At 41.4% G+C, this 13,119-nt stretch overlaps 2 protein-coding genes across 8 annotated transcripts in view; one reads left to right on the top strand and one right to left on the bottom strand.

The window, feature by feature from the left end:
- LOC128326693 (uncharacterized) overlaps positions 1–13,119 on the bottom strand; it is a 77,778-nt gene that overhangs the window by 29,051 nt on the left and 35,608 nt on the right. The window contains exon 1 of one of the 4 annotated variants that reach the window (XM_053254015.1): positions 9,179–9,395. The exons of the other annotated variants lie outside the window; for them this stretch is intronic. The gene's annotated coding sequence lies outside the window, so the exon portion shown is untranslated. Of the gene's footprint in view, positions 1–9,178; positions 9,396–13,119 lie in introns of those variants that run through there. 4 annotated transcript variants of the gene reach the window in all.
- The window catches only part of NUP50 (nucleoporin 50), a 28,447-nt gene continuing 24,767 nt past the window's right edge, over positions 9,440–13,119 (top strand). Inside the window, exons 1-2 of one of the 4 annotated variants that reach the window (XM_053254009.1) lie at positions 9,440–9,572; positions 9,994–10,074. In XM_053254009.1, coding sequence (XP_053109984.1) covers positions 10,006–10,074 — 69 coding nt within the window. In that variant the 5' untranslated portion in view covers positions 9,440–9,572; positions 9,994–10,005. The other 3 variants (XM_053254008.1, XM_053254011.1, XM_053254012.1) reach the window with 3 other exon arrangements.

The following is a 13,119-nucleotide window of genomic DNA, read 5'->3' as shown; positions in this document are numbered from 1 at the left end:
GAATATACTTATAAAACAGACAATAAAGTAAAACATGTGTGGTTGTCTCAATAGCTCTGGTACCACAGGGGAATAACCGAGCTATATAAGGTGTTTTATTGTATTTCCCTGACATCAACTGAAATATAACCACAGCTAGTCATATGAAGATAGGAAAGTCCCAGGGCCTGATGGTTACATCACTGAACAGTACAAAATGTTTAATGAAAAATTGACTCCTATGCTAGAAGACTTGGCATTAGAGATTGCTAGGTTGCTGGTTCGAATCCCTGTTGGTATGTTTCCCAGACAACACCGGACAGCAGTGATATAGGAAGATGCTGAAAGGCATCACCTCATACTGCACGGGAGATGCAAATGGTAAATCCCTCCTGTATTCTACCAAAGACAACCACAGGGCTCTGTGGTTGCCAGGAGTCGACACTGTATCGACGGCACACGTCGATCCTTTAAGAATAAAAATTCTCAGACAAAGCTAAAGCGTTCATATCAGTACAAATGGAATCAGGTCTGCCTCCTCCATTTATTTATTTATTTATAATATTTATAACTCGCCCCTCCAGTGCAGGGGTGGCTCACAACAATAAGATAGACACAAATACAATAAAAGTAATAAAATTAACTTTTTTTAAAAAGTCAGATTAAAAACCACAATTATTAGGTTAAAACTGAAAATTATAAAAAGCTAAAGAAGCTAAAGAAGCTACTAGATATAACAAAACAATAATGGAGCATTAAAAAGTCTCCTTTAAAAGGTGTGTTTCTGAGATTTTTTTAAAAAACACTGAGGGAGGGAGCATGGTGAAACTTTTCAGGGAGGGCGTTCCAAAGCCAAGGGGCCACAACCTAAAAGACCCTGTCTCTAGTCCCTGCCAACTGGATCTGTTAGTGGTGGGGTCATGAGCAGGGCCTGAGATAATGAGTGGAGAGCCCTGGCAGATTCATATGGGTGAATGCGTCAGACAGGTACCCTGACCCCAAGCCGTGTAGGGCTTTAAAGGTCAATACCAGCACCTTGAATCTAGCCCAGAAGCGGACTGGTAAACAATGAAGCTGACGCAGGATGGGTGTAATACTCATGAAGTGACTTGCACCCACGAGCAGCTTTGCGGCAGACTGGGTCCAGAAAATAAAGCTGGCGTTTTATGCTGATGATGCATTATTGTTCTTGGCTAATCCTGAAAAACCAGCCCCAAGTCTGATGGCATTAATATATCAATTTGGCTAAGATTGAGGCTATGTTTGTAGGTGGGACCCAAAAAGTGCCTTGCAGTACTGGCCATTTATCTGGAAACTGCTGACATTTAAATATCTAGGAATTGTAATCCTTAAAGATGTGTGGGAGATAGTAAAAATTCGATTTAGACCCTTTATTACACAGAACTGAGGACACTTCACCCAATGGTTTGAACTTACTTTTAGTCTCTGGAGTTGTTGGAATATCTTAACAAGTTGTTCTAGTAAGAAATGATCAGCCTACTGTCCTTTCTCTGTCTCTACAATTGGACTAAATTTGGTTTGAATTGAGGTCCACAAGCTAGATCTCTTGCACTTCAAAGGTCCTCGTGTCTGCCATCTCGGATCAGGGTGGATGACATCATTACAAACTACACCATCGCGGTATCCCTGTGTGTCATTCACTACAATTTGTACCAAATCTGGTCCAAAATTTGGTTACAGTCATCAAGTTAGTGTGTTTGTGCCTCAAAAATTCACACGCCCGCCATCTTGGATTGTGGGGTTGACATCATCACAAACTACAGCATTGAGGTTTCCCCATGTGGTTTCCCCATTGAGGTTTCCCCATGTGACCCTACAGCTGTAGCAAATTTGGTTCAAATCAGTTAAGTGGTTCATAAATTAGCCCACTTGTGCCTCAAAAGTTTACGTATCCGCCATCTTGAATCAGGGTGGATGACATCATCACAGGCTATGCCACTGAGGTGTCCCTGTGTGTCACTCATTGCAACTGTACCTAATTTGATTCAAATGGGTTAGACAGTCCACAAATTAGCCCACTTGCACCTCAGATGTTCAAGCAGCCGTCATTTTGAATTGGAGTTGATGACATCATCACACACCTCGCCATTTGGGCATCCCTATGTGCTCCTTCAGCTGGAGCAAATTTGGTTCAATATGTTAGGAGGTTCACAAGTTAGCCCAATTGCGCCAAAGTTTACATGTCTGCCATCTTAAATCAGGGTGGATGACATCATTACAAACTACATAGTTGAGGTGTCCTTATGTGTTCCTACAGCATGTCTCCGCGGTTCCATGCATATCCCTAATCTTGGTTGCCCTCTTCTGCACCTTTTCATTTCTACAATGTCCTCCTTCAGATATGATGACCAGAACCGTACAGTACTCCAATCACAGAAAAGCCTGCCATCATGATTACTGCATGTGCCTCTTAGACAAATGCTGCCATAACCATGAGCAGTGCAGTGAGAAGGGTGAGACAGACACTTGGGCTTCTGACCTGCTTTAAGCATAGTTCACAGTGACAAAAATGATTGCAGTTATAATATGATTGCAGTTATAATAAAAGTCCAAATACGGCTTATGCAGCATACCACTTCTTCTCACCTTTTACCATACCTCCAGAGATTGTTGAAGGAAAGAGAAGAAGAGGAAGACCAGCAGCAAGATGGATGGACTCAATTACGACAGCAATGAATGCACCACTGAGAAACCTTAAAGGCCAAGTTGAAGACAGATACCTCCAGAGGTCAGGACTGACTTCCCTTCCATGTGTTTGGCAAACACATGGATGGAATACAAAAACAGAGTGTTTACTTAGGGTATTCTTATATATCTAATTCACAGTTCTTTTGGAGTGCTAATCTCAGTGCCTTCATGTTTTTTTCCTTCAAATGTAAACAAAGAGAAGGATATGATATTGAATTGCCATGTTTTAAAATATTTACAAGTATTCCAATAAAAATAATTTCAAAGTAAAGTGTTGTATTTGACTGAACATAACATTTAAACCCTATTACTCCCCCCCACACCCCGATATAAGCAAGTATTTCAATTTAAATATTTCTGGCTATTGGAAGACTTCTAGAATGTATGCAGTATGTAAAATATTTATTTTCATTTGCTAAATATAACTCAAACATGCTAAATCAAGTCCAATCAAGTCATTTATTATGACCAAAGATCAGATACATTAGATAGATCAAACCAGTTAAAAAGAAAAGAAAAGGGAAATTTTAAAAAACCTTTTAAATTTAACTACTACCATAAGTTGATAAGTCAGTGATGCAATGCGCATATTAAAACTTCAGTTCTCTTCACAAAGACCTATTGCACAAAGGTTTATTAAAAATTAGTGCAAATCAATGGTGCAGCGGGGAAGTAATTTGCCTAGAGAGCAGGAGGCTGTTGGTTCGAATCCCCACTGGTGTGTTTCCCAGAATATGGGAAACTCCTATAGTGGGCAGCAGCGATATAGAAAGGTGCTCATCTCATACTGCGCAGGATATGGCAATGGTATTATTATTTTTTATTATTATTATATACTGCTCTTCAACCAAAGTTCCCAAAGCGGTTTACATAGAAAAATAAACAAGACATAAATAAGATGGTCCCCTGTCCCCAAAGGTCTCACAATCCCCCCTGCTAACTGGGCAAAGAGGCACCTTTTACTGTGCTGATTCTTTTTATTTAGCAGTGGGAAAGTAACTGGCCCTATCCACCCCCAGCACAGTACTTCCAGTGACCATTGCTGGTGTCTATCTTATATTTCTTTTTAGATTGTGAGCCCTTTAGGGACAGGGAGCCATCTTATTTGTTTGTTATTTCTCCATGTAAACTGCCCTGAGACATTTTTAGAAGGTTGGTATAAAAATCAAATTATTATTATTATTATTATTATTATTATTAATAATAATAATAATAATAATAATAATAATAATAATAATAATAATAATAATAGCAGCACCTCGACACCATAGGGGCCACAGAAATAACCATCAGCCAATTACAAAAAGCAGCTTTACTGGGAACAGCCTATATTCTGCGACGATATCTATAACAACTGACAATAAAATTCAGCCATCCCAGGTCCTTGGGAAGGACTCGATGTCTGGATAAAACAAAGCAGTCGATAACACCTGTCTGACTGTGTAAACAAGAAATAATTAATAATAATAATAATAATAATAATAATAATAAGAAGAAGAAGAAGAAGAAGAAGAAGAAGAAGAAGAAGAAGAAACATAAGGCAGATACCAGCAACAGTCACTGGAAGGATGTTGTGCTGGGGTTGGATAGGGCCAGTTGCTCTCCCCCTGCTAAATATGAGAATCACCACTTGAACAGCAGGGGTACTGCTCCATTAGCAAGGGTAACTGAGCAGTAACTGAGCAATGGTAATTGACTGATTTATTAAGTGCCATCAAGTCGGTGTTGACTCTTAGCAACCACATAGATAGATTCTCTCCAGGATTATCTGTCTTCAACTTGGCCTTTAAGGTTTCTCAGTGGTGCATTCATTGCTGTCGTAATTGAGTCCATCCATCTTGCTGCTGGTCTTCCTCTTCTTCTCTTTCCTTCAACTTTCCCCAGCATTATGGACTTCTCAAGGGAGCTGGGCATAATATGTCCAAAGTATGATAGTTTGAGCCTGTTCATTTGTGCCTCGAGTGAAAGTTCTGGATTGATTTGTTCTATGATCCATTTGTTTGTTTTCCTGGCTGTTCATGGTATCCTCAAAAGTCTTTTCCAACACCAAAGTTCAAAAGCATCAATGCTTTTTCTATCTTGCTTCTTCAAAGTCCAGCTTTGCATTCATAGAGTGTCACAGGGAAAAATATTGTTGGAATGATTCTAATCTTTGTAGATATAGACACATCACGGCATCTAAATATCCTTTCCAAGGCCTTCATTGCAACCCTACCAAGTGCTAGTCTGCGGCATATTTCTTGACTGCTGGATCCTTTACTGTTGATGGTTGATCAACAGAAAGGCAGAAGCTATTCACCACTTGAATGTCTTCATTGTCAATTCTGAGGCAGGCACCCATTGTCATTAGTTTAGTCTTCTTTACATTTAATTGTTGTCCCATTTTTTTACTGTGCTCCTTGACTTTCATTACTAGAGCTTGCAGATCATCCACCTTCTCAGCTATCAGAGTAGTGTCATCAGCATAGCATAGGTAATTGATGTTTCTTCCTCCAACTTTAAAACCATGTTCATCTTCTTCCAATCCAGCTTTCCTCAGTATATAAATTGAATAAAGAGGGGACAAGTATACAGCCTTGCCTTACTCCTTTGGCAATCTGGAACCAGTCTGTTTCACCATGTTCTGTCTGGACTGTGGCTTCCTGTCCTGTGTATAGGTTTCTCATGAGAACAATGAGATGTTCTGGGATGCCCACTTTCCTAAGGATATTCCACAACTTGACATGGTTGACGCAATCAAAGGCTTTTCTGTAGTCAATAAAGCACATATTGACCTCTTTCTTGTATTCTTTTGCTTTCACAATTATCCAGCATGCATCAGCAGTGATGTCTCTTGTTCCTCGCTGTTTTCTGAAGCCAGCTTGAACATCTGGCATTTCCCTTAGAGCTCTAATCTGCGTCAGATGATCCTGAGCATTAGTTTTCTAGCATGTGAAATTAAGGATATTGTGCAATGGTTTGCGCAACCTGTTAAGTTTCCTTTCTTTGGTATGAGTATGTAGATTGACCTCTTCCAATCTGTTGGCCACTGTGCCGTTCTCCAAATTTGCTGGCATAGTGTGGTTAGAGCAAGCCTGCACAACATAAGGCCCGGGGGCCAGATCCGGCCCACGGGGACTTTTTTGCTGGCCCCCAGAAAGGAATATCCTGCAGCAAGAGCAGGAGCCATAAAAGAGCTCTTGGCCTTTCCAACTGAGCGGCAGCAGCTCAATGCAGCTGGCCACTTGAGACCAGATGTCCCCTACTCCCCAAATAAAGCCTACTGACAACAACCCTCTGCCATCTCACTTTTATTAATATTTTAAATTTTAATGTAGTAATTAACGTGCATTAAGTTGACCTTGGCCCCATGTAGCAAGTCATGGTTGGTTCCGGCCCACTGGGGCATTTGAGTTGTGCACCCCTGGGTTAGAGCCTTGCCTGATTCTTCTGTTGCCTGCCATATTTCTGTAGCTGTTCCATCAATTCCTGTAGACTTCTGACATGGTAATGACCGGAGTGCTGATCTAACTTCATCTTCCCATAGTAGAGGTTCTTGCAAGTAGGGAATATCTTCTAGAGCAGGGTTTCTTAACCTTGGCCTCCGAGATGTTGTTGGACTACAACTCCCATCATCCTCAGCCACAAAGGCCATGTCTAGGGATGATGGGAGTTGTAGTCCAATGTCGTCTGGGGGACCAAGGTTAAGAAACCCTGTTCTAGAGTATCTTGGATGTTGACGTCCCTGCTGTACAGAAAGGTAAACCTCTCCTGTATTTTACCATGAAAACCACATGGCTCTATGGTCACCAAGAGTCAACACCGACTTGACAGCACAACCAACCAACAAATCAATTAAAAACGTTTCAGTGTACTACACGCCATCATCTGTTTACAATCAAGCACAGAAAAAGACCTCTTCTGTTCCCTGGCTGTTAAATTCCTTAACCAGCTAACACTCTGTTCCGTGACTGGCAGAAAGATGAGGGAAGAGGTCACCTAGTTTTTCTCACAGGTTAATGAATCTTATAGCATCAGCTAAAGCTTCTTGAGCATTGACATCTGCTTTTAACTTTTCTATAAATAAAGTTTCCTTTATGTTCCTTTTTTGTAAATTTCTTTCAATCCCCAAAATAGGTATTTTAGTAGGCACTACTTTGCCTTTGTGCTTTTTTCTCATATGCATTCACAAGGCAAAGTAGTGCCTACTAAAATACCTATTTTGGGGATTGAAAGAAATTTACAAAAAAGGAAAATAAAGGAAGTATTATTTATAGAAAAGTTAAAACCAGATGTCAATGTCTGAGAAGCATTAGATACTATAAGATTCATTAGCTTGTGAGAAAAACTGGGTGACTCCCCTCCAGTGTTCCCTCTAAGGCATGCGTACATACATGCCTGCAGCCACAAGTTTTTAATGTCCGCTCCATTAATTTTAGATCCCGCTCAGGTTGAATCAGGAAGGCCCCACTCTGAATGCAGGTGCACACACACTGCTTTGATACTCCCACCCAGAACGAAACTCATTCAGCACACAGATGAAAAAAATTAGAGAGAACACTGCTTCCCTCTCACCCTCTTCCCTCATCTCTCTGCCAAAGGTCTTTTTCTGTGCTTGACTGTAAACTGATGGTGTGTACACGGAAATGGTTTTAATTTATTTTAACCAGAACCAACCATGACTTGGTGTGCAGGAGCTGAAGTCCATCTTCAGCACATTATTTCTGCATTAAAAAATTAAAATTTCTGCACATTATTTCTGCATTAAAAAAAAAATAATCAAAGCAACTAGAAGTGTATATAATGTAAGACATAGGGGATCCAACCAATCTAGCTCAGCATCGGGTTTCCCACAGCAGGCAAAGATGCCTTTAGAAAGTGCAGAAGCAGGGCATACAAATAAGTCATCTCCAGCAGCTGAGCCTTTGGTATTTAGTGGTATACTACCTCTGAACATTGAGGTTCCATTTAGCTATACTGGCTAAGAAGCACCGATAAAAATGTTTGAATGGGTTAGACTCTAAAGGGCAAGCATCCTGTTTCCTGCAGTGACAAAATAAATGTCTTCAAAAGCAGAAACCGAATGCCTTGCCTGTCCCTATCCTACAGCACAGCAGTCAAAAGGTGCCTCTGCACCTGGAAGCACCACTTCCATGTTGCTAGGTGGTAAAACCGACCTCTCTTCCTCGTTCTTCCCTCTCCTTGAACTTTGACTCTTTTTCAAAGCCAGGGGCGTAACTACCATTAGGCAGGGGGAGGCAGTCGTCTCGGGGCCCCACTGCCTTGAGGAGACCCCCAGAGACACCTCACATGACTCCCCATTGCCCCCTGCCCAGCCCCAAGACCCTTCAGCCACTTGCGCTGTTTGCCCTCTCTCCTGCTTGTCGTCCTGGTCAGAAATCAAAGCAGCAGGCAAGCTGCTTTTCTCCCCGCCTCTCAGCTGATCGGCGGGTAGGCGGGGCTTCCAGGGAGGCCTCCGTGTAGGCCTCAGTGAAGCCTGAATTCGAGTAGGCTGGCAAGCCCCAGGAAGAAGGCTGGCAGTCAGAGTGGCCACTACAGCTCTCTGCAGCAGACCCTCTTCACAGGCCAGACAGCTCAGCCTTTGCCAGGTAGAATATGAATTCCTTTTTGTGGTTACACTCCCCCCACCCACTATATAGGGATCTGCTTGCCATAGGGCTTTGATGGGGTGGGGAGAGACTGAGAAGTCTCTGAATATTTAATTTAAAACTGATTGGAAAATTTGCTGGCTTAAAAAAAACCCTCTAAAAAGTCCTATAAGTGGCTTGTTTCATGGCAGGAAATTACAAAAACTTCTGGAACAAATTTATTTATGTATTAATTAATTAATTAATTAATACACTTATGTTCAAGTTGTTTTGCAACCCAGGTCTGAGTGAGAACTGAGACATGAGTGAGAACTGTGACGCATGTGTTGTGTTTTTATATTTTTTCCCCTTAGGGTAAATCTGGCCAACATGTGAATGCAGCACCTCCATTCCTGAGGAGATGTGTGTTAAAGGGCTTTAAAAGCCTCTTGTGAAAAACCTCCTGGAATCAAACTTTACTGAATTGGTTCAGAATTCTGAGAAAACAAACATAGGCTCACCCTGCATGGTTGAAAGTCTCCTTTGCTAATCTGCAGCAAGGGGCCCATTTTAATAATTAGTGTTTCTAGTGTCTTCTCATTTGCTCAATTTTGTACATCTGTTTTTTGTATGTTTTGAATGAGGACAGAAATGTGAGAATAAAAGTCCCCTGCTAACTGGGCAAAGAGGCACCTTTTTCTCTTTGTAAACCGCCCTGAGCCATTTTTGGAAGGGCGGTATAGAAATCGAATTATTATTATTATTATTATTATTATTATTATTATTATTATTAATAAAAAATTTCTCGGCGGGGGGGGCATTTTAGAATCTTGTCTCAGGGCCCACTCCAACCTAGTTACGCCCCTGTTCAAAGCCCTCCTGAGCTGATGCCATCGCCCTGTGGCAATGAGTTCCTGCTTCACCTGCCTGGATTATATCTCCACGAAGACTGAATGGATAAGCGGTGTCTAGGCAAACGTTTGTTCTGCTCCACAGGAAGACCACGGAGGATATCCCCTTTTCCCAGACTCGGGGCGGGGGCTGGCTTCGCTCACGCACGTTCCCGCCCTTGCCGCGCCTTCTCCGGCAGTAGAGCGTGAGGCATCACGGGATCTGGAGTCCACTAGTCAGGCTCCGCGGGAGAGGTTTGGCCTGGGGAACTACTACCTCCAGCAGGCACTGCGGTCAAAGCATCGGAAGTCCCCGCTCAGAGAGCGACCGGGCCGTTGGAGTTCACATCTTGCCTCGCAGATTCCCCCCTCCCCCTCCCCCAGTCACGGCGGAGAGACGGTTTCCCTCGGCACCGGCATAGTAAAGGTGATTATCCTCTGCATCGGCTCTTTTGCCACTCTCTTCGCCGTGACAGGGGACGGGGAGGCGGAGGCGAGGAAAGCTGAAAAGTAGCAAGAGAAGGTGATCATCCTCGGCGTTGCTTCGCTTCCTTCTCTCTTCGGCGGGGGAGAGGGCGGGGAGGAAGCTGCCGCGGGCCGTAAGTTGTGCAGGCCCGCCTGATCCAGGCACGCTTTCTGCGCGGCTGCCCTCTGCTCGCTGGGCAGGCTCCCTCTTGCCGCCAGCGCTCCATGTGGGGATCGGGGGTGAGTGGGCCTTCTAAAAAAACAGAATTGTCTCACATCTAGTAATGCAGATGAGTATTATACGTTGCTTGCTTTTGCCACCTGCTTAAAAGCCAGTGCTCGTCCTGAGCATAGCTAATCGCGGTTTGTTTATTTCAATACAGTAGTGCTGTAAAATGGCCAAGAGAGTAGCAGAGAAGGAGCTGACTGACAGGAACTGGGATCAAGAAGAGGAAACAGAGGAGGTAATAGATGCTGGTTGGTTTTATTAGCGATCAAGTTGAAATCGTTGCTAACAAATAGTAGCTAATCTCAGAAGTATTAATTCTAGTGTTCTGTTAGTACAGTTGAAGAAAGGGCTTAACACGTTTTTTTCTACATTTATATCCTGCTCGTCCTCCAAGTTGCCCAGAGTGGTGTACATAGTTATGTTTATCCTCACAGCAACCCTGTGAAGTAGGTTAGGCAGAGAGGTAGGTGACTGGCCCAGAGTTACTCAGTGAGTCTTATGGCTGAATGGGGATTTGAATTTGGCTGTCCTCTGTCTTAGTCCAGCACTCTTAACTGCTACACTATGCATTGCACTGAGTCAGCCAGTTCACCCTGCCTTGAAGCTTTCCTAGAGCCAGGACATGCCCAATAGGGAAATACATATAATCTCATTCATATACTTGGTGTCAGGCTTTGTCTGCAAAGTTTGTGTTGTCTGTGTATAGCACTTATGATGTCAAGGCTTGGTTATTTCATGTAGCAAAAGATCAAGATAATTTTTCTTTTCACTTGATAGAGACCAGAACGACCTTAAAATTCCTTGGGTGTGTTTGATATTAGGCTTTTTTTTAAGTGCCTCTCTCACAACTATCTTTTAAATATTTGACAGGTCAAAATAACTTGCTAGATAGATTAAGCATAATTAAAGCATTGGTTCTTCTGCTTAATTTCCTTTGCAAATTAAATTTACTTTGTGAAATAATTTAAAATATGAACAGCCAGAATTTTTTCTTGTCTTGTTTATCAGCTGCTAGTCACTGCCATACATACATTTTGAATGAGTTGGAATACTTGCAGTTTTATGCAGTTGTTACTGTGTACATTGTAGGTAAACTATAGCTCCATTAAAATAAATGCTAGATTTGTCATTGACACTGATGGAAATATCAACCACATATCAACTTCTGGAATGCATTCTGTTTTGCCTGTGGATTTATATCTTAGGTGCCGGTGTTAGTTTTCTAGAAAATATTCCAGTGCCTTAAATCTATTGGGCTCCATTTTATCATGTTTACTACATACAAATTGAACAAAAAAAGCACTCCATGTTAACTTTGCCTGCTATGTAAATATTTTGAAGTCTATCCAATAGCCAAAGGAGCTGGAACTAAATTTGAGCTGGACTTAATTTGAAACATGCACATACATACATGCTCACAGACGCACTCACGCTCTTAATGTGGCTAGAGTGCTATATTCAAACAAATTCAAGGCATTATTTTGAAACCATTTTTATGGAATATTTGCAAATATGCTAAGACATGGCAATTTAATAGTTTGTCTCTTCTTTACATTATTTAAATATAAAGGAAAAAATATTAAAGCACTGAAAACTAGTAACATGCTAACTTTAGCATGTCCAAATATCTGTGTATGAAGTATACTGTACCTCCTGATGTCGTTGGCTGGAAAGACTAATTACAGCTTTAAAATTCCATGATTTGGCTGGTATTGTGTTTGTTCATCTTGTATTCATAAAATAATACATATTTAGAAATAGGAAATATTTTGCTGAAAAATGCAATAATGGAAAATTTTCCTCCCCAATAATTGATCTTGGGGTTGGGACAAGCAGTCAGTTGACGCTTATTTGACACTGGCTGATTCCTGTAAAGCTAGATCCATGAACTAGTGTTAGAAGAGTAGCTTTGAGCTCACATGTTGCTTCTTCCTCCTCTCTGTGCAATGTGAGGAAGTTTAAAACTTCCAGTTTTCCAGTTTATCCAAATATGGGAAAGTGGTGTTTTGTACAAGCCATAGTTAACACTGATCCTAATTTTGATGAACCAGGTCAGCTAACACTAGTTTGTACAAGCCACAGTTTTCTGTATTTCGACAAAACAAGCCAGTTAGGAACAAACTTCAGAAGCTTCTTATTGTGGAGAAGCAGGGAAGAGGAGGAAAGAGTGTGCTCACTGTGGCACCTTCTAAAACCATGGTTTATATATTGCATCTGAATTGGGCCAGTATTTTATTCTGTTCCATGAAGCCAAGAATGCTTTGCGCAGCCAGTAGCCTACTTCTTAAATGATGCTATGATACAGTTGTATGTTTCGCAAAGGTAGAACTGAGAGCTTCCCAGTCCTACAAGAATCTGGGTGCCCCTCACTCTCCATCTGCTGCTTGTAGCAGGGCCTCTAAGGCAGAATGAACAGCTTGGACAAGTTCATTTAGACAGTCCTTCAGGTACCTGGGTCACATACTTTGAATTGTGCCCAGAAACAGACTGGCAGCCAGTCTGTTCCATATCTCATCCATTTCAGACTTAAAATGATCAAAACAATAAGCCCTAGTTAGTAGTCTTGCTGCAGCATTATAGAAATGTAATAACAAAATATAAATAGCTGTAAGTTGATTTTTTAAATTGGTTTTTTAAAAAAATAATAATAATAATTGTTCTAATTTGGTTTTAATTCTGGTTTTATTGCTTGCTTTGTAAACCACCACAAGATGCTGGTATGTGGTGGTATAGAAAGGTAATAAATAAAAACAAATAAATCTGTACTAACTGAAGTTCCCAAGAGGTTTCAAAGGTGGCTTCATATAAAGTGCATTAGAGATTATTTATTTATCATATTTTTATACCACCTGATATGTACATCTCTAGGTGGTGTACAAAATTTAAAACAATATTTAAAAATCAACACAGATTAAAACACAACACAATTAAAACAGTAACATAAATACAGTAACATAAAACAATTATTAAAACAAATTATTAAAACTAAACTAATCAAAAGTCTGTGAGAACAGGTGAGTCTTGAGGGTCTTCCTGAAAACAAACAGAGAAGGAGATGCTCTTATTTCAGCAGGGAGCATATTCCGAAGCCCTGGGGCAGCCACAGAGAAAGCCCGGTCCTGAGTGGCCACCAAAGAAGCCAGTGGCAACCATAACCAGGCCTCTCCAGAAGATCGTAAAAGTAAGCAAGGTTCATGACAAAGGAGGCACTCTCTTAAATACCCTGGACCCAAGCCATTAAGGGCTTTATAGGTAATAACCAGCACTTTGCATTTCACCC

Source organism: Hemicordylus capensis, chromosome 5, assembly GCF_027244095.1.
Source record: "Hemicordylus capensis ecotype Gifberg chromosome 5, rHemCap1.1.pri, whole genome shotgun sequence".
NCBI classification, from domain to species: domain Eukaryota; kingdom Metazoa; phylum Chordata; class Lepidosauria; order Squamata; family Cordylidae; genus Hemicordylus; species Hemicordylus capensis.
This window is presented reverse-complemented; position numbering and strand designations above follow the sequence as displayed.